This window comes from Larimichthys crocea, chromosome XXIII (assembly GCF_000972845.2).
Source record: "Larimichthys crocea isolate SSNF chromosome XXIII, L_crocea_2.0, whole genome shotgun sequence".
Lineage (NCBI taxonomy): Eukaryota > Metazoa > Chordata > Actinopteri > Sciaenidae > Larimichthys > Larimichthys crocea.
In genome coordinates this window covers 215,622-242,572 of record NC_040033.1, presented here as the reverse complement: position 1 = coordinate 242,572, position 26,951 = coordinate 215,622, and the positions used below count along the sequence as shown (strand labels likewise).

The 26,951-nt window shown below is 44.9% G+C and overlaps 2 protein-coding genes across 2 annotated transcripts; both read right to left on the bottom strand.

Annotated features, from left to right (window-relative positions):
- Nucleotides 1-26,951, bottom strand: unm_hu7910 (un-named hu7910). Its single transcript, XM_027274078.1, is given in 28 exon segments — nt 1-770; nt 1,941-2,071; nt 2,183-2,229; nt 2,232-2,273; nt 2,424-2,559; nt 2,638-2,775; nt 3,073-3,162; nt 3,256-3,354; nt 3,447-3,583; nt 4,428-4,578; nt 4,687-4,773; nt 4,851-4,936; nt 5,031-5,072; nt 5,424-5,522; nt 5,593-5,640; nt 6,374-6,412; nt 8,107-8,139; nt 8,219-8,248; nt 8,692-8,736; nt 8,934-8,969; nt 9,703-9,744; nt 9,872-9,982; nt 10,661-10,714; nt 20,488-20,556; nt 23,093-23,137; nt 24,360-24,554; nt 26,360-26,425; nt 26,506-26,951. Coding segments are annotated over 28 exon segments (2,349 nt in total). The 5' UTR covers nt 26,606-26,951; the 3' UTR covers nt 1-619.
- On the bottom strand, nt 10,797-16,736 carry LOC113744013 (uncharacterized abhydrolase domain-containing protein DDB_G0269086-like). Its single transcript, XM_027274079.1, has 3 exons — nt 16,361-16,736; nt 16,211-16,243; nt 10,797-15,022 (listed from the first exon to the last, which is right to left on the bottom strand). The coding sequence occupies exons 1-3, from the start codon at nt 16,449-16,451 to the stop codon at nt 12,801-12,803; spliced, it is 2,346 nt and encodes a 781-aa protein (XP_027129880.1). The 5' UTR covers nt 16,452-16,736; the 3' UTR covers nt 10,797-12,800.

Sequence of the window (26,951 nt, the reverse complement as noted above, 5' to 3'; positions counted from 1 at the left end):
TTTTTTTCAGCATTTTTTATTTTTAATATAAATATAAATCATCTTTTAGAACATCTCGTGTTTACGTGTTACTGTGCAAAAGTGATGAAAGGTGAAAGTAAAAAACCCGACTGGAGGAATACATAGTGGTCGAGCTCAAACGAAGGCTGCTGCTCTTATTTCGTGAACGTAACGTAACGTAACGTAAGGACGTGAGACTTTTTCACGGAGGTTCCTTCAGTTTGTTTTTAGTGTTTCATCGTGAAGGCATCGAACTCAGCTGCTCAGTAACGTCTCTACACACCTGGAGATAAAACATCTCCACAGCTAAAGAACTCCATCATGACCGTGTGAACTGGTCCAAACTGGGTGAACCCGGCTCAATCGGACAGGTACCGCATGTGTTTTGGTGAGAGGTTGTAACGTCAGTAGTAACTTTGTTTTTCATTTCCATCCTTCAATCTGATGGTTTGGTCCTTCGACAGTCTTCGACAGTTTTAGTAGTTTATCCACGAAAAAAAGCAAAAAAACGAGTCAGTCCGTCGTCACGTGACTCTTCAGCCAGTCCGATAAATCCGTCAAACTGTTCTTACCGGGTCTCTGGTCCGGGTTCGCGGTCCTCGCTGTGGTTCAGCCTGATCTAAATCGGGCTCAGAGTCTGGCGCTGGTACGCCGTTAACTCCGGGTGCCAAACGTCCACGATGAAGATGAGGCGGTAACTGTCGGCGTCCTGCCAAACCTCGTGCTCGAAGGAGTCGTCGAAGATCAGGACTTTACCCTCCTCCCACTCCCTGAGACAGGCATGAAGAAGAACGAGGGGTCAGCAGAGAGCAGACAGCAAGGAGAGGAGACAAGGAAACAAGGAGAGGAGACAAGGAAACAAGGAGAGGAGAGAAGGAAACAAGGAGAGCAGACAAGGAAACAAGGAGAGGAGACAAGGAAACGAGGAGAGAAACAAGGAAACAAGGAGAGGAGACAAGGAAACAAGGAGAGCAGACAAGGAAACAAGGAGAAGAGAGAAGTAAAAAAGGAGAGGAGACAAGGAAACAAGGAGAGAAACAAGGAAACAAGGAGAAGAGAGAAGGAAAAAAGGAGAGGAGACAAGGAAACAAGGAGAGGAGAGAAGGAAAAAAGGAGAGAAACAAGGAAACAAGGAGAGGAGACAAGGAAACAAGGAGAGCAGAGAAGGAAACAAGGAGAGGAGACAAGGAAACAAGGAGAAGAGAGAAGGAAACAAGGACAGGAGACAAGGAAACAAGGAGAGAAACAAGGAAACAAGGAGAGAAGAGAAGGAAACAAGGAGAGGAGACAAGGAAACAAGGAGAGAAGACAAGGAAACGAGGAGAGAAACAAGGAAACAAGGAGAGAAGAGAAGGAAACAAGGAGAGAAACAAGGAAACAAGGAGAAGAGAGAAGGAAAAAAGGAGAGCAGACAAGGAAACAAGGAGAGGAGAGAAGGAAATAAGGAGAGAAACAAGGAAACAAGGAGAGGAGACAAGGAAACAAGGAGAGAAACAAGGAAACAAGGAGAGAAACAAGGAAACAAGGAGAAGAGACAAGGAAACAAGGAGAGGAGAGAAGGAAACAAGGAGAGAAACAAGGAAACAAGGAGAGGAGACAAGGAAACAAGGAGAGAAACAAGGAAACAAGGAGAGAAGACAAGGAACAAGGAGAGGAAACAGGAAACAAGGAGAGGAAGAGAAGGAAAAAAGAGAGAAGAGAAGGAACAAGGAGAGGAACAAAGGAGAAGGAGAGGAGAAAGGGGAGATGAGAATAAATAAGGAGAGGTAATAAGGAGAGAGGAGGAAAAATCAGATGTCATGAGAGAGGAGAGAAGAAGACTGAAGACAGAAGAGAGTTGGAAGGAAAGAAAGAAGGAGGAGGGAGAGGAGGAGAAAAGAAGAGGAGAAAAGAAGAGAGGAAAAGAAAGAGGAGAAAAGAAGGAGGAGGGCGTCCGGTACCTGGTCTGGTCGGTCACGGATCCTGCAGCCGTGTTTGGGATGACGAGGCCGAGGTGCATCCTCAGTCTGCAGTTAGTGGGACCAGTGTGAGGCCACACATGAGTACCTGGCTGCATGACTGAGAACTTAATCTGACACACACACACAACACACACACCACACCACACACACAGACAACACACACACATTAGTTACCGTTAGCTCAGGTGGCCCTGGCCTTGGATCAGGTGTTCTCTGCGTACCTGTCCTCTCTTGCAGCCTGTAGCTTCAGAGTAACTGTCCAGCAGTGACAGGTCTTCGGGACACTCTGACAGGAATTCCCAACTTTTTTCCCTGACACACAAAAACCATAAAAACCTTTAAATTAGGCTGTATATATATATATATATATATATATATATATATATATATAATATATATATATATATATATAGATATATAGTAGATATATAAATGTATATCTGTATATTTCAGAGTGTGCACCTTGCTGCCACAGCGTGTACTGGCCCCACTCTCCTCTCTCTCTCAGGTTCTCGTCCTCAGGTATGAACAGTCCGGTGTTCTGGTCCATCACAGCCAGAGCCTCGTCCCGGATCGTCTTCCAGTTCCTCTCCAACGTCTGAGGAGACACACAGCTTCGATCTAACTCGTTTCACTGGAACAGAAACATTATTAATTAAAACGTTTCACACTTCACCTTCACCAGGTCGATGTATCCCGTCTCTTTAGCCGTCCACCACGGCTGAGCCTTCAGACCGGCCACGTTATACAGAGACCTCTGCCACACCGAGGCAAAATGACCACGCCTATGACCCAACTCATACCAGTGATAGGCCTGGACAGACAGACAGACAGACAGAGAGAGAGAGAGACAGACAAATATTATTAAACACAAGTGTTGCTGGTTGTTTTTTAGTCATGATGCTAAAATATATTTTCCCAACTGTATTTAAATTCTCTGTTAAAGGGCCGACCTTTATTTTAGTAAATTCCTGATAAATTTCTGTTAATTCCCATAAATTCCCATGGAAAGTTTCCAGTTTTAGCATTGCAGGACATTTCTTTGTGTTTAGAATGAAGACATGAACGGTGTGCGTGTGTGTGTGTGTGTGTGTGTGTGTGTGTTACTCACACTGTTGTCTCCGACCCTCTGCAGGGCGTCGCCCAGGTGGAAATAAAAACGCCCGTCGTCCGTCCCCGGTTCACCCGACTCCAAACCCTCCTGGACACGGACAGAAGCATCACCATGATAAGGAAAGGAAACACGATGAGGAAACAAGGAGCTGAGGTAATAAAGCGAGGAGAGGAGGCGAACCTTCAGGTACGGTATACTCTCTGCGATCTTGTTCTCGGACTTCAGGATGAAGCCGTAGTGAACTTTAGCGAAGCCGTTGCTGGGGGCAACCGCCAGAACCTGTGGGCGGAGCTCAGAGGTCAGACGACCAATCAGAGAGAGAAACACACTCAGAACACCATCAAGCTTTCAGCGTACACACACACACACACCTCTTCATACACCTTCTTGGCGCCCTTGTTGTCTCCTAGCAACAGGTGGGCGACGCCCAGTTCGTTCTTCAGGCCGATGTCTTCTGGGAAGATCTGAGTCAGCTTCTCCAGAGTCGCCAGAGAGCTGCGCATCCGACCTGAGACACAAGATCTGAATCTCAGCAGAGATTTAAACTATAAATGATGTCATCATGAGTCTGTTCAGTCAGCCCCACCCTGACCCTGACAAGGAGGAGGAGCGGCTACAGATCATGGACGGATGTATTGTTCTCCTGGTAGGCTCCAGCTGGCTGCTCAGCTCAGTTGGTTACCACGTGGTGCTAATAACGCCAAGGTCATGGTTCAATCCCCGCACGGGCCAAACGGCTTTTAAGAAAACGATGAGTCCAAGTTACAAACGATCACACGACCAATTACATCCCATTTCCCCTCACTTTCCCTGTGTCCTAATCCCTCCCTGTGAGGAGAGAAGGAGCGAGGAAACCACGTGAGGAGAGAAGGAGTGAGGAAACCATGTGAGGAGAGAAGGAGTGAGGAAACCATGTGAGGAGAGAAGGAGTGAGGAAACCACGTGAGGAGAGAAGGAGTGAGGAAACCATGTGAGGAGAGAAGGAAACCACGTGAGGAGAGAAGGAGCAAGGAAACCATGTGAGGAAAGAAGGAGTGAGGAAACCATGTGAGGAGAGAAGGAGTGAGGAAACCATGTGAGGAGAGAAGGAAACCACGTGAGGAGAGAAGAAGTGAGGAAAGCTGTTTTACAAAAATGTTTCTGATGGTGAATTTATATACAACTCACCTGTTCAGATTATATTAAAGTGTCTTATAGTTATGCAGATTAAGAGCGTGGACGCTTTGACTGACAGGTGGGCGTCCTGTTTTCGCAGCTGTTTGATAAAGCAGTGTAGCAGTGTTGACGTGTTGCAGTGTTGACGTGTTCTCGGTCTGAAAGAGGTTTCTGAGTTAAACGTCGGTGTTCGTTACCCAGGAACTGCTGCCGCTCAGCTCGTCTCTTCAGAGCCGCTCTCAGGAGGTCGGAGGTCACATCAGGAAGCTCGGCAGCTTCTCTGTAGGTGTTGATGGCTTTCTGCAGCATGTCGTTACTGCGCAGCTTCTCAGCCAGGTCGTCCTCTGCCTGCCACACACACACACACACACACACAGCTTTCTGTATAATACAGTATAACACTGTATAATAATACAGCAGCAGTGCAGTGCCAGTCTGATGGATCGTGTGCAGTACCTGGGCTTTTCCGTAGCGAGCGCGGGGGCTTTGTGGATGCTGCTGCACCAGAGTCTCAAACGCTCTCAGCGCTTCCTCTGACTTCCCCTGAGAGAAGAAAGACATTCATTCAAACTGAAAGACAGACTGTCTGCTCTCTGGACAGCATGACAAGTCGTCTCTACCTTCTTGCGAAGCTTTTCTGCAGCGTCGATTTCCGCTTTAATGGTTTTATCGAACTTGTTCAACAGTTTGGGCTTCTTCTTCTTTGCTGGAGGACAGAGAAGAGGACACGATGAAAGACGCGATGCAAGAAGAGCTGTGGAAATGTGACAACACGTGTGAAGGCCTTCATCAGTTCCTACCTTTTTCTTTGAGCTTCTCTTCAGCCTGCTTCTCGGCCGTTCCTGTGACACGGGACAGAGGTCAAACTTTACAAAACATCTTTAACGTCAGGCTTCAAGTCAACGCTTGCAAAGCTCATTCATTCTGGAGTCTCATCACAAATCTAGAATGAAGAACATCTCTCAGCTGTGTTACTCACAGTCCTGTTTGTATTTCAGGTGACACGCTGTGACATTTAACGGGGACCACATGCTATGACGCGTTGTCCCAGTGAGAACGTGCCAAACTATAAATTACAAACACTGATGATGACGACAGGTGGTAAAACTGTCATCTCCACACCGGACACTAGATGGAGACGTTTTCCTGCTGCTGACAGAGCTGTGTGTGTGTGTGTGTGTGTGTGCGCTCACCCTCGGCCTCTGGACTGGTCTCAGCCTCTCTGGGTGTTTCACTCTGTGGTTCTGGTTCTGCTGGTGGTTCAGACAGGTTTTCCTCTTGTGCGACTGGCTCTGACAGGAGACAAACAGAACTTCAGTGTTGATGAACCTTCTTCATCGGCTCTAAATTCAGACACTGTACCTGCTTCCTGTGTGACTCTGGAGCTTGTTAAGTGTTGTCCAGACTCTGCTACAGAAAAAAGAAATGTCACTGCTCATTATTCTGATTGGTGTCATTATCTTCACAACATATCAGATAACACGGGATAATGTTCATGTGCAGAGCCGTAAAACAAGTTTTATCTTGGTTTTAATGACTCCACCTGTGCTGATATTATTGCTACCATATCTGCTACTGTAATTCATTTTATCAGTCATTGTACAGTATGTTTGTGTTGATTTGTTCTGTACACGTGACATCTGTTGCACGTCTGTCCGTCCTGGGAGAGGGATCCCTCCTCTGTGGCTCTTCCTGAGGTTTCTTCCACCTTTTTTCCCTGTTAAAGGTTTTTGTGGGCAAGTTTTTCCTCACTGGAACCGAGGGTCTAAGGACAGAGGGTGTCACTCCCTGTACAGATTGTAAAGCCCTCAGAGGAAAATGGACTTTGTGACTTTGGGCTGTACAAATAAAACCTGATTTGATTTGATTTGATAAAACGAGGACAGACGGCTTCTGTTGGTTTTCCTTTATCTGTCAACCTGCACTGAAATAAGGTCAAGTGACCAAGACTGAATAAAGTTTTTATCACCTTGTTTTTAAAGTTTCAAGGAACATTTATTAATGTACTCAAGCCTGTTTTCCTCTGTTGCAACGTCAAACTATCCTGAACTAAGTAAGTGACACATACTAGATCAAATGAAGTCAAACCAACACATCACACTGAGTTTTATCTGTTTATTATCTGACCGTGTGTTTGACTCACCTACACTATCCTCCGGCGGCGGCGGCTCCTCCAACAGAACTGCAACAGGAAACACCATCAACACTTGTACAGAGTTTATCTACATCTTCACTGCTTCTGTCGGTACCAAACATACCGACAGTGACGTCTAAGAAAACAACAGCACTGCTTTACACTTTCTACTACAGCTAATAAACGACACAGCTTCATATCAGAGGAGTAACGGTACACAGAGGTCGAGGTTCAGGTTATACATACCCCCGTTTAGAAGTCACGATTGGGTGCGTGTTCATTACAGCAGGGAAAACAAATGCAGGACACGGTTTTATTTTTTTGTCTGGATGATGCCGTCGAGCGTGTTTGCGTGTTTTCACACACACACACACACAGCGTGACATGGACAGGCAGAGCGGTGCAGCCTCAGCAGTGATGCGGGCATTGCATTTACCGGTCGATCTACATTCCAACCACAACTCAGCTGTGACCGCGAGAGACGGACAGTATCACAAAGGACGAGATGACGGAAGAGTGAAAGAAAACGGATGGATGGATGGATGGAAAGATGGATGGATGGATAAATGGATGGATAGATGGATGGATGGACAGACGGATAGATGGATGGATATATGGATATATGGATATATGGATGGATGGATGGATGGATATATGGATGGACAGATGAACAGATGGATGTATGGACGGACGGATGGATGGATGGATGGATGGATGGATGGATGGATGGATGGATGAACGGATGGATGGACGGACGGATGGATGGATGGATAGATAGATGGATGGATGGACAGATGAACGGATGGATGTATGGACGGACGGATAGATGGATGGATGGACGGATAAATGGATGGATAGATGGATGGACAGATGGATGGATGATAGATGGATGGATGGATGGATGGATAGATAAATGGATGGATGGATAGATAAATGGATAGATGGATGGATGGACAGATGAACGGATGGATGTATGGATGGACGGATAGATGGGTGGATAGATAAATGGATAGATGGATGGATAAATGGATGGATGGACAGATGAACGGATGGATGTATAGATGGACGGATAGATGGATGGATAGATAAATGGATAGATGGATGGATAGATAAATGGATGGATAGATGGATGGATGGACAGATGAACGGATGGATGTATAGATGGACGGATAGATAGATAAATGGATAGATGGATGGATAAATGGATAGATGGATGGATAGATGGATGGATAGATAAATGGATGGATAGATGGATGGATGGACAAATGAACGGATGGATGTATGGACGGACGGATAGATGGATGGATGGATAAATGGATGGACAGATGGATGGATGGATGGACAGATGGATGGATGGATAAATGGATGGACAGATGGATGGATGGATGGATAGATAGATGGATGGATAGATAAATGGATGGACAGATGGATGGATGGACAGATGGATGTATGGAAGGATGGATAGATGGATGGATAGATAAATGGATGGATAGATGGATGGATGGATGGATGAACGGATGGATGGACGGAGTAGAGGCATCAAACTGTCCTCGTCTTATGTACAACTCTCTGCGTTGCTGTTGGAGCTAACAGAACCTGAGGCGTGTCTTCCAGCTCGGGCGTTTCATTCGAGCTCGACATAGTTGGACTGACTCACACCAATCAGTCAGTTTCTATCAACACACCACGTCGTCGATACGTGTACCACTAACAGCTCTACATCGTATCGGTGAATGTCTCACCTCCAGTCGTGTCTATGGTGTCAACTTGATCCTCTGAAACAAGGAGAGAAAAAAACAATCAGCCATCACATGAGCGAAGAGCAGAGGACACGTGGAAGGACACTTCACTTACCGTACGGATGTGCACTGTCTCGAGGATCATCTGCAACACACACAGACATGTAGATGTAGATAAGTCAGAGTTTATTACACTCAAGGAGTCCTCAGGAAGTCTGCAGCTGAAACACTGATCCTGACTCATATGTGATGTTGAAAACACAACTGTAGGGTTTGTAAAAGGCAGCGGTTACAGCTGCTTCATAATCTTCAGACTTCATGCCCGTCTGACTTTATTACTCTGCTCAGATTTGGCCGTTTGTACTTGGTTTAAGTGCTTCTACCATGAGTAAGTCAGTCTGTTTTTACAATCAGGAGTCAGCACAGGATGTCTTATTTTGTCGTTTCTGTGTCTGCTCGATCTCCGCGGTGCAGATCGGCTCCTGACGCGTGATTCGTGCATAAAACAGGAGCGTTTAATAATCCAGGACTCTTTCTTACAGTATTATAACACACCTATGATGCTGATGAAGTCTGCGTTTGACTGACCTGGCACAAAGTTATCTTCCACCAGCGCAGGGAGAGGGACGGCAGCTACAGGTACCAAAACACATAGGTTAAAACACACACACACACACACACACACACACACAGTGTTACTGTTAATGCTGTGCTGGTTAACATGAGGTGAAACACACTTCATGCACGTTCAACATGCAGGGAACTTCACAGACACACATCCAAACACAAAGCGTAGCAGCAGCAGCAGCAGCAGCAGCAGCAGGACCAACCTTGGATTTCAGACTCCACATCGTGAGATCTAGAGACTGGATCAGACACAGACAGGCAATGAAATCAACACGTCAGCTGATCACAGAGGTTGATCACAGTGAGAGCAGACAGGCGATCACAGGCGAATCATGTGGCACTGATAAAGACTGAATTAAAGTGTCTGCTTTATACAGAATACGGCCATAAGTGTGAGGACACCCCAAGCTTGAACGTGTGTTTGTGAGCATGCTCTAACAGCCTCCACTCTTCTGGTTTCAGTCTTTCCAGCAGACGCTGAATCCGAGCGTCAGCGATCAGGTCCGGCTCTGTTCCAGTTGGATGGTTGAGGTCAGGCAGGAAAGGGTCTGTCCCAGTGCTTTAGCATAGTGCAGCAAAGTATACCAAGTATACAAGGGTGTCCACATAGTTTTGGTCATGTAGCGCAGCAGATAGGAGGGAAAATGTAGCATTGAAACACGGCAGCAGCTCACACAGCAGCCTCACAGTCCAGCTGCTGTTTTCCTTAAAAGGAAACTTTGATATCTTTCAACCTATTTTCATGTTTTTGTGTCTACAACTGGCTCCATAAGTGAGTCAGTCTCCATAAGTCCCCATGTCCACAGCAGGAATAAACGTGTTTACAGTTTTGGTCTCTGTAGCTAAGGCTGAAAAATACCAAAGTTCCCCTTTGAGCTTTGCTCTGATTGGCTGTGTTGACGATGAATACAGACCCACAGAAATATTTTTCATGTTCGCTCGCTGTTAGGCGCCACGTTACACGCCACGTACCTTCATCACTGCGGTGGATGGGTGAGGGGCCGCTCTCTGAAACTGAAAGTTTGAAATGAGCTGAAACTCTGCAGGCTGCATTCATCATCTTATTATTATTATTATTATTATTATACCGTAAAGCAGAACACACACACACACACACACACACACACACACACACACACACCTGATGCCGTCTCCTCAGCTGGCGTCCTGGATGGTTCGGCCTCTGTTGGCTCCGCCCCCGGCGGCTCTGCAGCTTGCTGATTGGTTGTTTCAGCCAAAGGCTCAGAGGTTTCTTGGGTTTTTAAAACACAAGAGATGGTGTGATATTTTTCATATATTTAATTTAACAACACTGTAGATTTGAACTTTAAGTTAAGTGAACCTTTGTCAGTAAAAAGTCGTCTATTAAAGGTGCAGTGTGTGATTTAAAGGGTACAGAATATAATCTGTGTAATCGGCTGAAATAAGACTTATGTTGTCTATAAAAGTGGGTTGTGATCAGACACACTGGCTCCTCCTCCTCCTAAATGTCTTGAATGTCGTAATTCTTTTGAACAATGAATTGTGGGTCATTCATCGGTGGCAGGGTTGGTGGTTTAACGCTCAGCGTCCTCGAGGACCAGTGGTTAGACCTCTGCCACCAGCACAGGTGTGTGAGGCGAAAACTGCCAGTACCGGTTGTACTGGGCAGGTCCTGGTGTGAAAGCGAAGCTGGGTGGAGCTGGTAGTTTGTCTGTGACTCTTTGTTGGTGTGTCTCGTCTGACACAGACCTGGGATCAGAGTTACGTTCAGCAGAGGCGGACACGCCCTCAGATCTGAAGTGAAACACCTGCTGGGTGCTTCTCTCAGGTATCAGGTCAGCGTCAGCTCGTTTGTCTGGGAGACAACAGACCCGCACACCCAGAGGAGTACACTCACTGTGTGTGTGTGTGTGTGTGTGTGTGTGTGTGTGTGTGTGTGTGTGTTCACCTGTTTTCTCCTCAGGTGAATCTCCAACATGTGGGGCCTCGACCTCTTTCAGCCCTGTTCAATGGTTAAAAGTTCAAAAAGTTGTCAAATAAAGACCAGATTAATTAAATATAGAAAACTGTTCAATCCATCAGTGTTAAAGAACCTTTCCTCAAAGTAATACACGTCATGGATACACGTCAGTATCGTGTGTAGCGATCCAAACCAACTCCCACGTGTATCAGTACATTTAGTATTTCCTTGAATATTACAAGTATAACAGCTATACTTTGCAGATATATTATGGATATTTTTATTGATCCTTTATTAAACAAACAGGCCCCGTTTACCAGCTGCTGTAGTGATGACGCAGGCTCAACTACAACATAAACACAAGATAAGACTCTCAATCATATGTAGAGTGTTTGTCCAGTTTCTGGAGCTTTAACTTAAATGCATTGTAGCTTTTGTAACACAAATGTTTGAATAGCTGGTTCAGAGCTACAGAGTCAACATGAACAAAACATGCAACAAAATATTCAGAACTGTTGTCGGTTTACAGTTTAGTGTAACAGTGCCTTACAGAAAACAGAGAGTCAAGCAATTCATCAACTAAACATTTTGTATTATATATTATACTTCATCTGATTCAAGGTGCACACGAGCAGCAGTGAACACTGAGAATATTCTTTGGAAAGGAAACTGTGTGAGAAAGGAGGAAGCTGTGGCTGAGATAGATAGCCTTGAATAGAAGGAGGAGGATGTGGTGTTCTTTATTCACGCTCACATTTTCAACTGAAGGACACTTACTGCGAGGGTTTATACGTGACAGCAACAAAGAAGACAAACGTATCTCGATTTGAAAACAAACAACTTTTAATCACATTTTGAAGGAAATTAAAAAATGATCTCAGAGTTGTTGCAGCAAGAAACAAACAATCGAAGTTGAGTAATCCCCCAAAAGAAAATGTGAATGAACGCTTGTGACGAAAAAGTGGCAAAAAAGTAAATTAGACATTGGTGTTGTTACCTCAGATCCCTGTGGAGCCATGAGGAAACAGCTGATCGGTCATGTGACTTCAATGGTTGCTACGTCACAACATATTCAGAAAAGGTTGTAACCTAGCTCCACATCTAACTACCTACATCTATCTACTGTAGGATATAGTGGTGTAGTTGGTGATTTGTGCTGGTCTACTGTAGAAACATGGTGGTTCAACATGGTGGACTCAGTAGAAGATGACCTGCAACATTTGCAACATAACAGTTCTTATTTTCAGAATGCTAAAATCAGGCTTTGAATGTTTTGTAATAAAGCCATACTGACATGAGACAATGACGTACACTCACTTCTGCTTCTCAAGAAGTTAAATAAAATAAAAGCACTAAAACATTTTCTACATCAACCCAACATGCAACCTGAAGTGAGATGCTTCCAGTCAAAAGACACTTCTTCCACTTTTTACACTTCTTTTCACGTTAAGTACCCAAAACAAGAAATCTGAGAACAAAAAAACTGCACCAGCAGAATATCAATACACCATATTAAGAATAACAACCACAACTTGTTTCATCCACAGTTTGCTAAAGACCGAAGGGTTGAATCTGGAGGCAAATGGACTTGAGGTTTCACCTCTCATCTAAAACGTTAACCAGGTTTCCACCTGATTCGTTAGTGCTCCTTGTTGTTGGGACGACTGTCGTCCAAGCCATTATGGTCAACAACAAGAAGCACTCGCGAACCAAGTCGAAACAATGTCCTGGTTGATGATCCCATCAAGGCTCAATACCTGGGTTTCCCCACCAGTCAGTCAGAACTGAAGAAGCCTCCTGGATGAGAGGTGAAACGTCTTTATGGATCTACAACCAACCTGTGTGACTGAGAGCCCTCTCACAGAACATCAGGTAACTGTCCAAAGTTAGCAATGCGCCTGACTCCAAAACGAATGCGTACAGTGTTTTTGATGTAACGTCTATCAGAAAGAAGACATTGACTTAACAGGAAAAACAAGAAATACTGTACACGACTAAAGCCACAAGAAAAATCTGCTGTGATGTAAAGCAGCAGCAGAAATACAGCACCTCTAAAAAAAACAAGAAAACCTGAAAGGAGTCACAGAAAGACATGACAGGTTTTTTTAGCACCATGAGAATCACAGTTTCATTTTTTCTTCCCACCCACAGCCATCTTCTCCTCCACTGCACTCTTCTCTCTCCTGACTGCCGCTATGTTTCTCTCCTGTGCCATCTGAACTTTCGGCAGCGAAGCATTGGGTTTCCTCTCAAGAGGCTCTTGTTTCTTCGTTTCTACCTTCACAGCGTTTCGTTCTTTCTCCGCCTCAATCTTATCGCAAACAGCTTTTTCTCTGGCGAGCCTCTGCCTCTCCATCAGCTCCTTCTCCCTCACTGCCTTGTCTTTCTCCAACCTTTCCTCCACTACTCTCACCTGCTTGATTCTCTCTCTTTCCTTCACCATCCTCTCCCTCTCTTCTCTCGCGGCCCTTTCTTTCTCCAATCTTTCTTTCTCTGCTTTCTCTTTAGCTGCTTTCTCGTTCTCTAATCTGTCCTCCTGAGAAATTCTTGCCCTTTCCATGGCAATGCGCTCCTTCTGCATCTTTTCCCTCTCCTCCTTCTCTCTCGCTGCTCTCTCCAGCCTTTCCTTTTCTTTTTCTGTTCTTTCCTTCTCCAGCCTCTCTTTTTCCACCCTTTCTCTGGTGATACGTTCCATCTCCAGTCTTTCTTTGGCGTTCTGCTCCTCCAGTCTTTCTTTGGCGATTCGCTCCTCCAGTCTTTCTTTGGCGATTCGTTCCCTCTCCAGCCTCTCTTTTTCCGCCCTTTCTTTGGCGATACGTTCCCTTTCCAGCCTCTCTTTTTCAGCTCTCTCTTTGGCGATTCGTTCCTTCTCCAGCCTCTCTTTTTCCACCCTTTCTTTGGCGATTCGTTCCCGTTCCAGCCTCTCTTTTTCAGCTCTCTCTTTGGCGATTCGTTCCTTCTCCAGCCTCTCTTTTTCCGCCCTCTCTTTGGTGATTCGTTCCCTTTCCAGCCTCTCTTTTTCCGCCCTCTCTTTGGCGATTCGTTCCATCTCCAGTCTTTCTTTTTCCGCTCTCTCTTTGGTGATTCGTTCCTTCTCCAATCTTTCTTTGGCAACACGTTCCCTCTCCAGCCTCTCTTTTTCCGCCCTTTCTTTGGCGACACGTTCCCTCTCCAGCCTCTCTTTTTCCGCTCTCTCTTTGGCGATTCGTTCCTTCTCCAGCCTCTCTTTTTCCACACTCTCTTTGGCGATACGTTCCTTCTCCAGCCTCTCTTTGGCGATATGTTCCCTCTCCAGCCTCTCTTTTTCCGCCCTTTCGTTGGCAATTCTTTCCTTCTCCAGCCTCTCTTTTTCCGCTCTCTCTTTGGCGATTCTTTCCTTCTCCAACCTCTCTTTTTCCGCTCTCTCTTTGGCGATACGTTCCTTCTCCAGCCTCTCTTTTTCCGCCCTTTCTTTGGCAATGCGTTCCTTCTCCAGCCTCTCTTTTTCCGCCCTTTCTTTGGCGATTCTTTCCTTCTCCAGCCTCTCTTTTTCCGCTCTCTCTTTGGCGATCCGTTGCTCTTCCAATCTTTCTTTGGTGATTCGTTCCTTCTCCAGCCTCTCTTTTTCCGCTCTTTCCTTTGCAATTCGTTCCTTCTCTAGCCTCTCTTTTTCTGCTCTCTCTTTGGCAATTCGTTCTTTTTTTTGTTGCTCCTTCTCTCTTGCAATTAACTCTCTTTCCTTAGCAATGCGTTCCCACTCCATCCTCTCCTTTTCTGCCTTCTCTTTGTCAATCCTTTCTTTCTCAAGTCTCTCCTTCTCCAACTGTTCCTTCTCTCTCTTTATATTCTCCTTCTCTCTGGCTATTCCTTCTCTTTCTTTTGCAATATACTCCCTCTCGATTCTCTCTTCTTCCAGCCTTTCTTTCTCCTGTTGTTCCCTCTTCATCCTCTCTCGTTCTAGTCTTTCCCTTTCGTCTTTGGCTGCCTTTTTAATGGCCAATATCTCCATCTCTTGTCTCTCCTTTTCTGCCCTCTCTTGAGCTAATCTTTCTTTCTTAGCTTTTTCATTTGCTTCCATCTCCACCCTTTCCTTGTCTATCCTCTCTTTTTCCATCCTCTCCTTCTCTGCCTTTTCTCTCTCCAACCTTTCTGCCTCCTTCATCCTCTCTTCCCTCAGTTGCTCCTGGGCAGCCTCCAGCGTCTTCATCTTCGACACCCAGGTCGCCTCCCTCTCCTCCTCCTCTTCATCAAGGAAGGCCCTGATCTCGGCCAGAGCGATGCGAGCGATCCTCTTGGCCTCCATGTTCTCGTGGATCATCCTAAGCTCTTCCCTCAGAGCAGAGCGCAGCCTGGTGCCTCGGACAGGATGGTCTGAGGTTTGGATTTAAAAAAGGTGGTGATCATGGAATATCAGTCACATGGATCGATCACACCATTCATCGACACAGGCAGGAGACTCAGGGAGACGTGACATCATCACTCAGTAAATGGTAGTACAGTCTGTTGTCTTTTACATCATGCCAACAAGCAATGTCTTTAAAGTTAAGTAAGTTAGAATTTAGTTAGAATATAGTGGCATCCAGTGGTGAGGTTTCAGACTGCAACCAACTGAAAACCTCTGTCACCTCTCGGTTCAGGCATGAAGGAGTAACTACAGTGGCTGTAAAACTGTAAAAACACTATGGGTCCTATGCAGAGTGTTTGGTTTGTCCCTTCTAGGCTGCTGTGGAAACATGTTGGTTCAACATGGTGGACTCCATGGAAGAGGACCTGCTCCCCCTGTAGATACAGAAGGCTCCTTCTAAGGTAACATAAACAGAACTATTCTTATTTCATAGAGATTATTATTATATTCCATTGCTGTCAATAGATACCTTTACATATTACACACTGGACCTTTGAGCGAATGAAGCTACATTTGACAGTGTAATAGTTATTGTTGTAATGGTTGACCAAATGTCTAAACATGATTATATTATTCTATTAGAGATGCTTTCAATTAGATTATTTTGTTTCAACACCTGCCACCTCAAGGTATTCAATTATCAAAGCTATGAAACAAAGAAATTCTCATACTTGAGAGGCTTGAACCAGCTAATATTATTGATAAATATTCATCTATAACCATGTAACCATTACAGGGTCGCTAGTCACTGGCGACCCTGATCCCAGCTGACATTAGGGGTGAGGCCATTAGATTATCACTCATCAAGAGCGCCAGGCTTCGAAACTAACTCTCAAACTTTGATACTCTCAGCAATGTCTGCAAGTACTGGTTGATAAAGTGAATTTTTAACTTAAACATGAGGAGAAAGTACCTTTACACATCAATCGACATTGAAAAGGTTTGTCCGGCTAAGAAATTCACTTTATCTGCCGTCATATCAGTAATCAGTGAAAATCTGTATCCGTTTGGTTCCAGAAAAATCCCGTATCAGTCAGGAGATATTAAAGTGAATTTAAACACACGTTATCTATTGTGTCATTCCCAACACATCAGTGGACTTGCTGTTAAACCAAAGTCATGCCTTCAAATATCAGACGTGCAGGTTTTAATACCTCTGGTCGTGTTGTTTCTGGCAGCTGTGTCGTCTATTACAGAGGAGAACAACCAGCACCGTTACACATTTTCTTCACTCAGACGGGTACGTCCAAGGATTAATCGGCGGTATGGACACAAAGTCACACACAGAGGGGTCAGAACTCTACCTTTTGGGAGTTTTATCTCTGGATCGGTGTCCTCTACCGTCTTCTCTTCTAGGACGACACACAAACCAAACTGTTCGATACTGAACATCATGGCGAAAAACAAAGGTCAAATCATCACACCAGGCAAAGCACGCTGCTACCACACTCGACAGGAGTTATGTCAGTGTCAGAAACATTTCCTAAATCAGACGATAATCAAAATAACAACACAAATAAAGTAGACGTAGAGCAAACAGTTTGGAACATGTCCATGTTTTCTAAAAGATTTCTGAACTTGTCAAGAAATCTTTAAAGCTCTGTCTGCTTGGTTAACGTGCACTTTGAGAAGCTGAATCAGGTGTGATGTTCACACCTGTTGACTTTCTCTGCAGTGTCACACCTTTCAGTTTCAGTACAGGTGAGAATTGAAAGTTAATCCAAAATTCGGTTAACTCAGGATCAGGAAACTGGGACAGTACCTTTACTTTTACCTTTCTTCTTCGCCTCTTTCTTGTCCTCTACAAGGTTTAGAAAACAGACACATTTGTCAGAAGAGCTCTTCATCTGTCTACACAGAGGTCAGCACACCAAAACACAGTACAGCACACTTTTCTCAGCCTGTCTCAGGACACTTGAACTTCTATTCATCTGAACAAACAGACAGCAGAGCAAGTTCATGAAAACTACCGGCTCTGCCGCTCTGGAGAGTTTTACATGACTCGCTCACTTCAACAACAGTTTATTTGGTCGCTGTTCACGCTTGTACTGACCAAGCGCACACAAGAAATCATCTTTTACTGTTAAGCTGTGTCTCCATTCGAGCTGTAACTGCAAGTTACGTCTGCCGTCCTCCACGATAGACACAAACTGTTGTAGGAGGTGGAAGTTTAAACAGGAAACACTTAGTGTGTGTGTTTGGACAAAAACATATCACTGACCGACCGTGAGTCTTTTCAGCTGTCTGTTATCTTGAGCTAAATACAATGAATCCAACTGTAAACAGAGCTGCAGCATCACAACCAACAGTTGACCTTTAAAGTTCCACATGGCTGTATGCGTCAGGGTGAACTGCATTACGTACTTCCAGGATATGATCGTTTGCGTCAGCATCGACTGTAAACGAGGCCAAGACAGATGTGATTATTACAGTTTACAGGCAGAAAAGTTCAAGTTGTTGTTAATATAGAATTACAGAGCAGGGAGACGGAGAGGAGCAGTCGCATCGTCCTTAAAACATCCAGATTTATTATCAACATCATCTTCAATAATATCATATGTATCAATAATAATAGCATCAAATACAACAGTTAACTCTTCTTTAAGCCCCAAACAACAGAATGCAACAGTTACTGAACTAAACATCAGTGAAAAGTGAAAATCTACCGACTGAACTGAATTTTATTTTTGAGTGATTATCCAACAGCGTGAGTGGGAAGTTTACATTTTCTGTAAATTCAATGCATAAATAGTTTATATAAAACGAGCACATGGAAATACCCATTTCTTATTTCATTTTGAATCTTTCATCATATGTTAATTATTTTATTTTAATTTTCAAAGCACGTTTTTTCATACCCAAACCACGTCCATGCGTGCAGATTGATTGCTGCTGGCGGCGTCCGTCAAAAGAAACAGCACAGCCTCGTATTATCGGCTGAGCCGAGCAGAGGCCCGCTTCTGTAACGTGTCCGGTAACAGCCGCGGTTAACTCGGGCGGCGGCATCAGCTCCGACACGGAACATGTTGCATTAGCGCTCGGTGGATTTAGTCATGACTGTTGAATCCACCATCACGTTCGTATTAAAACAGACAACAACCGCACTTTGTTGATAAGAAAGACTTGTTTATCGGACAATTAACTTAGTGAAAACTACGCTACGTCCCAGGTTTCCTCACTCTGATTGGTTGCAGGTCTATCCGAGTTCAGGGGCGCTTTGGTCTGCGATCTTTGTTAATTTAAAGTGAACCAAGAGACGAATTCGACTGACGAAGCCAGACATAAAAGGTGTGATGATGCATTTTTGGGCAACATATGCACAAATACTAATACGCTGTGTGTCAGCCAGTGCAGGCTGGTTCTGATAATACCGGGTTGTGACATCAAATAAATCAGAGCAAATAATTTAGGATCGTTTGAACCCCGTTGACATTTTGTGTTTCTAGTTTGTAAAAGGACTCTACGACCAGTATGCTCAGCTTGGACCTGCAGTGGAACCAGACTGTCCTCCATCAGGTCCTCTGCACCTCAACATATACACTCCATCCATCCTCCTGCAGCTGGACTGGGCTACATCCCAGTCTGGTCCTCATTGGTCGGTAGTGGGACCAGGGAGACTTGCTACTGGCTGTGGCTCTGCTTCCTGTCCTCCTATTAGTTCTGGGGGTCCAGTATGACCCCATTGACCTCCCCGTCATCAGAGGATGCCGCGCCACCCTCCTCCTGCATCTCAGCAGCTGCCGCCTCCTTCCCCTCATCCTCCTCTTCCTTGCCCCGCTCTACAGGCGAGGACACTACGTCATAAAGGAAGGTGAAGAAGCCATAGATCCAATCAGAGCCCTCCTCAGCTAAAATATTAAGAACTTCCTCAAGCGACTCGGCATTCGCACTACCGCCGCCATCTTTGGACAAGCCTGACGAAAGAGAGAGGGAGAGAGAAAAGGAGGGAGGGAAGAAGAAAAACAGACGGGATGGGAGCAGAGGTGGAGATGAAGAAGGAGGGGGTACGAACAAAGGTGATGCACAAACCGGAGGGGCAGGGGGTCCAAGAGGAAGCATAAAAGGACAATGAGGAGGAATAAAAGGAAAGAAGGAAGGATGCAAGGCAGGAAGAGGGGACGATGGAGAGCAACCGTAACAAATGTAGGGCATAAAATAAAGGATGATGATGTGGGAAAGAGAAAGATAGTGAGTTAAAGAAGTCGCACATGAACCATAGACAACAAATAAGCCTTTACTTCCTGTCTCAGTCTCGTCAGGCAATCTCTGACTTCCTGTCTGCTTTCCTATCTTTGCTCTGATTCTCTGCCCTGTTCTTCTTTAACTCCTGCTGACCCACTCTGACCTGTGATCAGGTGACCCACACTGACCTGTGATCAGGTGACCCACACTGACCTGTGATCAGGTGACCCACACTGACCTGTGATCAGCTGAACGGTGTCTCTGTCATTCGTACGTCTGTTCTCACACTATGTAACTTTGGGCTCCGGGTCGGGAGAAGTACGTAACGCTTTACGGCACTAAGTCACACAGCAGCAACTATTTCACTGATTCTGGTGAAACTGGATCATATTTTATGGAGGAAATGTTTTCTGGTTTTCCCTCTGATGTCCTCCGGCTGCTCCGCCTCAACTCTCTGTGATTTACAGAGTTTATGATGGACAGTGAAGTAACCTGCTGACAGCTGTAGCTGCTGTTAGCTCATGTTAGCTCAGTCTGCTGCCCACACTGTGAGCTCAGAGCACTGAGGGAGTTCCACCTGTAAGAGGAGGTGTTCAGGCTCAGGAGTCAGCAGCCTCTACGGACATGATGGCAGAGGAGAAGAGAGTGAAGAGGACGCTGACGGAGGAAGCTAAGAAGAGAAAAAAAAGAGAGCGAGCGAGCAAGAAGCCGCCGGACAAGAGTAAATGTGGGACTGACTTTTAGTCACTGGGGAGTGGAGCTGGGCAAGCGTGCGATGTAACCGGATGCTTAGTCGTTGGTGAGAGCTTTGTGAAATAAATAAAACTGGGGCCGCAGCGCAAACATTCCAATATCTGAGCAGATCTGAATGTGAAAGTTTGTGTTGCGTTCAAGTTCACAGTTGAGGAAATGAGCCCCTTAAGATCACAGCGGGGTGGCCGACAGTTACAATCCTACTTCAGTGAACATCCCGTTAAAGAAAATGTTTTGTACTCGACTTCGGGACCCCGCAGTGATTTGTCTTTGTCGTACAGTGATCTCTTTACAATGCAAACACTTAGTAAGAGTCAACAACAACAGCTGAAGGTTTGAGTTGCCTCCTCACGGGCAACGAAACAGGCGATAAAACATTCATGACTGTGAGCTGACTCGCTGATTAAGACCGGTTACTGTTACTGAGGCACTGCCACACGACTGTAAACCACATCAGTTATTCAGGCACTACACAGAGAAATTAAAGCGGACTTGCCGAGCAGAACTTTGGCATCCTCCACGTCAAAGTCTCCGTCTCCGTCTGTGTCGTAGGCCGTCAGCTTCCCTGAAGGAGGAAGAGGAGGAGAAGAAGGCTCAGTGAGCTGATGGTAAGATGTTCAACATTCAAATGAATAAATCTGTACCTGCACGGCATGAATAGGATGTGAGGTACACAGTTATAAAGCTCTTGGTCTATTATTACATGGGCTCCAAAGTGTGGTCCAGGTACAGAAATCACCTGTGCAGGTAGGGGGCGTGGCCTCAACAGACCTGCAGTAAGCAGTGCGCTATGTGCATGTGATAGAGGAAGAGCAGATATTCAAGTGTACCTGCATGAAATCTGGTTGTTTTAGTCAAAATTATGCCAAAATATATTTTCCCCAACTATATCTAAGTTCTCTGTTAAAGAGCCGACCTACAGTTTTGTAAATTCCCAGTTTATTCCCATAATTTCCCATGGAAAGCTTCCAACTTTGAAAATTCCCAGAATGTTGCATCCCTGACCCTAGGTCAGTACAGTATTTCTAAGGTCATGAGACTCTATGAACGATCTAATTTCAGACAAACATATAAGCAGAGATCAGGTGATATTAACCTGAACCGAGGCAGAAACCTTAAATGTCTCCATGTCAGGAAGTAAAACTCTGCTACGTGTTGGAGCTATTAATAAGAGCACGGAACAGATCATATTAACAGCAGCAGTGTGTCAGAGTGCATGAAGCATTCATTTTACAGCAGTGAAGCTGCAGAAGAGGAAGGATGTGGTGGAGGGGGGTTGGCGTCTGTAAACCATGACACTTCTCAGCTGTCGCTCATCATCTCTTTTTTGACTCTTAAATCTATGAAATCACCCCAGAGTCTTATTTCAAGCTGAATCCAGCCAATCATCACATCCTGACGTCCTCCATGGCTGGTTGCATTCACGTGCTCAGAGAAAGAGTCAGTTAAAGTCGGTCTTTTAAAGTTTAAAGGGCGGCTGTGGCTCGGAGAGCGGGTCGTCCACCAATCAGAAGATCGGTGGTTTGATCCCCTCCAGCCTGCATGTCGAAGTGTCCTTGGGCAAGACACTGAACCCTATCGGTGTGTGAATGTGTAGGAATGCTTAGCTCCTCAAACTGATGAGCACCTTGCATGGCAGCCAATGCCATCAGTGTATGAATGTGTGTGAATGGGTGAATGAGATAGTAGTGTAAAGCGCTTTGAGTGGTCAGTAGACTAGAAAGGCGCTGTACAAGTACAGACCATTTACCATTTACAGCTGGGTTCATGTCTGGATAGGGATGGGAATTTATACGATTTTTACGATTCCGATTCCATTATCGATTCTGCTTAACGATTCGATTCTTTGTCGATTCTGCTTAACGATTCGATTCTTTGACGATTCTCTTATCGATTCTCATTTGGGGAAAAAAGGAGAACAAACAGTTTGATCAGCATCATCTAGAGGAGGCAGTGAACTGGAGCGAGTACTAGTACAGCTGCAGACTCTGAGCCAGCCAGACGCTCTCTCTTGTCATGGTCATCTTCTAAATGTAATGCAGAAGGCATTCGTTTAATTTGAACTGTTATAGCATGTTTTACAAAGAAGCACATCGCCCTATCATGGTAGGCAGTGTGTTATTTACCTTCCGTAGTAACCGCAGAGGTGGTCATCACCTGGCTGCTGCTGCTGCTGCTGGGTTGGGATTCATCTCCAGTCTGACGCGTGTCAAAAACACTTCTTGCGGAAGTTACGCGACGTAATTTGTCCTTTTTGGAATCGATGAGAGAATCGTTAGATAAACTGCCAAACGATTCCATGGAATTGAAACACACGGAATCGGTTCTCAAAAAGAAACGGTTCTCGATTCCCATCCCAATGTCTGGATGGATGTGCATGATGTTTGTGATGAGTTGAAATGAGAGTTTGTGTTCAGACCAGCTTGAGTTTATCTGAGTCACCTCTCTGTTCGTTTTCTGTAGCTTATGTCGGCTTTAGGAAACCAAAATGAAACAAGAGCACGGTTGCAAAATCCCAGGACTTTTCGAAGTTGGAAACTTTCCATGGGAATTAACAGGAATAAACTGGGAATTTACCTTAACAGGAAAGAAAAGTTTCCAGAATTTTACTTTTAATTTTACATTTGCAACCCTAAACAAGCGGCAAACAAATAAGAGCGGCTCTGTCTCGTCTTAGAGCTGGCCTGCAGTCAGACGTGTTACGGAAACACTGTTGTAGTTTTAACATTAGCATGCTGCCCTGTGCTGTGCATGCAGTTCACTCCCTGAGGTTTGTTGATGCCGTCAGTCAATGGAAATTAAACAATTTTATTCTTTTATTCTCATAAAAGATTTATGTCCTTCAAACTTTGGTCAGGCTCCACGATATTTCAGTCCAGAGTTCAAACATTACATGAGCGTTGTTTCCCTCAGTGGTAAGTTCATGAACCCTCAGTACATTTCTCTATTCCACCAACAATCTTACCTTTGACTTTAACTCTTTTAGCCCCACCTCGTCCAACAAGAACCCAGCTCGTTAAATCTTTAGAGCAGTTTGGCGACATATGGGATTGTAAAAATGCAGTCACGTGAGGACGGGTGCTTAAATCTCGAGAGCGTACCTTGTAAAACATCCGAAAAGTTCATACGGAACTCCTTAGCTCTGGCTGCGTGCAGAGACAACAGAAAATAAGAAGACAAGAAGAAGAAGACGGAGGCCACGAGAGGTTACAGCAGAGCAGAAGACTGAATTAGTACAAAGCAATACAGACTTACAGAGGAGACACAAGGCTGCATGGACATGTGAAGTCCGGAACATTTGCTCATCACAAGAGACTACTACTAAAAGTTTACTACATATAAATAACATTTAATTACTTTTTTAATGATTTCAGTGTAGAAACCTGTTTGTGTTCAGGGTGTGTAGGATGCATGAATCATCTCTCCACAGGTTTTATTTTAACTTCTGTACAAAGTTTTGATCAAGCGTCTTTCGTACGCTATCATACCACCTTAAATTTAAAGAATATATACTGATATACTTGTACTGGTGTGTATGTTGTCCACTATGTGCTGATATTTATTTTTTACAGGACATGATGCAGAAAAAAAAGCTAATTTTGGACACTAAAGTTTAGTGTAAAAACTTCATTAAGTCATGCAGCCCTGAAAGACTTCATATCCAGAGCAGAGAGAACAACATATCATCACTGTCATGATATTAAAGTGGTTTAAAGAAAGTCTATAAAACTGACACGGTACACATGCACCATGAGGAAGCTGCAGCTGAGTAACTTCTGTCTCTCGATGTGACAAATGTGAGCGTCTCAGATATGAAGCAGCTCGTCGGCCAAATGGGAAATGAAGTTTGAGATGAGATAAAAATGTGTGTGTGTGTGTGTGTGTGTGAAGAGGAAGAGGTTGTGAGAGTCTGTCATAACCACATGAAGTTCCTGTATGAAACTCTTGAGTTGAGCGTCAGGCGACGGTGTCTGAGTGAAGGTAAACTGTGGTCTGACGCGTCACTCATCTCGGATACAACACCGCGACATGGTGTGACTTCTAAAAGGTGTTCACAGTGTTTGTGCTGGAACACGTTTACACGCCGTTAACGTGTTTTGCAGCGACCCAAATATTTTATTTGTTATAGACAACACAATTAAAAGAAAGAGACGGGCAAAGAAATAAGAAGATCATTAGCATTCATGAAACCCTGAGGCTGACAGAAATGGTTTAACCCAACTGCTCATCAGCCAAAGGGAACGTGACACTCACAGAATAATGTGTTGAAGGTCGTGTATATTGTGTGTACCTGACATAAACACTCTTACAAACTGTCCCTGGTGTGGCGGGACATTACACGACAAACTCCAAACTCCTCTTACTTACCGATGACGCTGTCGTAGTCCACGATTTCGAAGTAGACCACAGCCACGGAGCTCCAGACTCCCAGCAGAGCCAGCACCACAAACCAGGTGAACATGGAGTACTTGGAGCCTTCACCTCCTGCATCCCCTCCTCCTCGCTCCGTCCTCTTTCCATTCTTGCTTTCCACCGGCGGCGGCGGCGGCGATGTCTTGCCCTCTGCGGACGTGAACACGTACACGTTATTAACAAATTATGTTCTTTTTATCTCACCGGTGACGTAGCATGAAGTATGAATAGTGTTGCTATGGTTACCTGTTGGTTAATATTAAACCGTGCCACCTGACAGAAAACAATGGTTAAACTGCGTCCTGTTGTTGTGCTCGGAAACCGAGAGAGTGTGTTATTGTGAGAGCTAAACACTGTGACACTGTCTTTATCTCAGGACTGATGCCAAGGTCAGCAGCATGCACGCAGAGAAGTAAACACACAACACGAAACTCAAACTATCAGCCATGCATGAACGTTGAGTGTTGTCAGCAATGCTGGGTCACTAACATAACTCGACTTTACTACAACACTGATCACGTTTCTCAAACGAGCCACCTGTAACAGCACCCACCTGTCAGTCAAAAGCTTCAATAACCTTTTTTCTACTATCTGCTGTGAGATGTGGCTTTAATACTAGTGAGTAGACAAAGTTTGTTCAGTCAAACTACAATTTTCAAGGTCAGAACTTTCTGAAATTAAACTCATTTTGATGAGACATAGTTTGTAGAAACCTGTGAAACGTGCTGCAGAAGGAAAATCACTTGCTGGGGAACATTAGAGAGGATCAAAGCCAAAACCTGTTTCAATAGAAGAAATCCAAAAACCAATGACACCTTTAACTTCATATCAAGTCTGTATTCAAGAGCCAAGAGTGAGAAAACATTCTGACAAACTGAGCCGGAGACGGAAAAAGACAACACGGCAGAAAGGGCAGGCTGACCCAGGAATAGAGTGAGAGACATGGAGTCAACATGACCTCGACAAAGAGAGAGAGAGAGAGAGCTCCGACATCAAATGTTTGTCCTCCAACACTGAGAGTGGACACGGCTGAGACTAATGACAACAGCTGTCTGCTTCTGGATCTAATTAATGTTCCTAATGTTCACGAAAGAAACCAGAAATAACCTCGTCTTTGGGAATGCTTTCTGTACTGTGACTATGATACAACATGTGTGCTGTCCAAAGTGACGTTATTACAAGAGATGGAACACAAACCAAACACACTGTTGAGATCTTTAAGTCTTGGATGAACGTTAAACTCTCCTGGTTGAATCATCAGTACAGAAGTCGGACATCTGTCTCAGAAAATATCTGGTTCTTTGATAAAAGGTGAAGAAGCCTGATGATCTCCAGTGAACAATCTTTGGTTTAACTTGACTGTCGAAGGGAGCCAAGCGTCACAAGGTGTCGCAGTAGGCCAGCATCTCAGACCAAAACAACTGGTGCCATAGCCAGTGTTCGAGTACTCGAGATCGGTCTCAAGACCGCTTTTAAAGAGTCATCTTGTCAGACAAAGATGACTCTGGATTTAGTCTGAATTGGCCTGAGCATTTTCTTTACTTTCATTCAAAGAAAAGCACATCAGAACTTTGTTTGTTGTGTGCACATCTGAGCAATGAAAACACGATCAGCTCGACGAGGCAGGAAGAACAGTACGGTGAATCTCTCCCGTGTGTTGTGAGTCGTGTCCGCTAATATCGACCTTTGGTCCTCGAAGCCAGCAGCTGCACATGAACAGAAGTAAACGACGCTCAGGGACCCAAACAGGGAGTCCACTCCACTCCACATTTACAGAGCAAACAGTAGCAGACTGTGGCTCAGGTAGAGCGGGTCGCCTGCATGCTCCTGAAGGCGGCGCCATCGGTGTGTGGATGTGTGGATGTGTTGGGTTTGTGTTAAAAGCATGCTACTCACTGCACAAGGTCAGTCACACAGACTCACCATGCCAAACCAAGCTCATCAACCTTTCCTACCTGTCTCCTCTACCACAGGCTGCACCTCCTCCTTTGACAGCTGGACCTCCTCTTCATCAACACCTCCTAACCAAACCAAACCAAACCAGGTCACATAAGAACTGAGCTCAAACCCAACCAGGTGGACTCACACACACCGGTCCTACCTGTCTCCTGGAACACAGGATCCTCCTCCTTCTCAGCGTGGACCTCCTCTACAGGAACTGAGGAGGAGTAGGAGGTGCCATAGTGGCGGGAGCGCTGCATGGACCCTCCGAGGGATCACAGCTGAACCCGAAAACAGGACCAGAACCAGGCCAGACAGAGACCAGTGCAGACAAACAGTGAGCTGCACGCTAAACCGCCATCAAAGTAATAAAGTATATTTGTTTTGGAACATGAATGGGTCGACGTTGAAGTACTAAGAAAAGGGAACAAACGAATAAATCGACGAGGTGACGAACAATCCAAAATACAAATATTCCAAGTGATTGATCATCCAGGCCGATAAAAGAAAAGCAGTGAGCTGAGAGAGCGACACAGGACAAAGAAAGAACTCCTCCTCTTCCTCTTCTCAGCAGAACTACAGCGTGGTGTCCATCCAGAAACATGA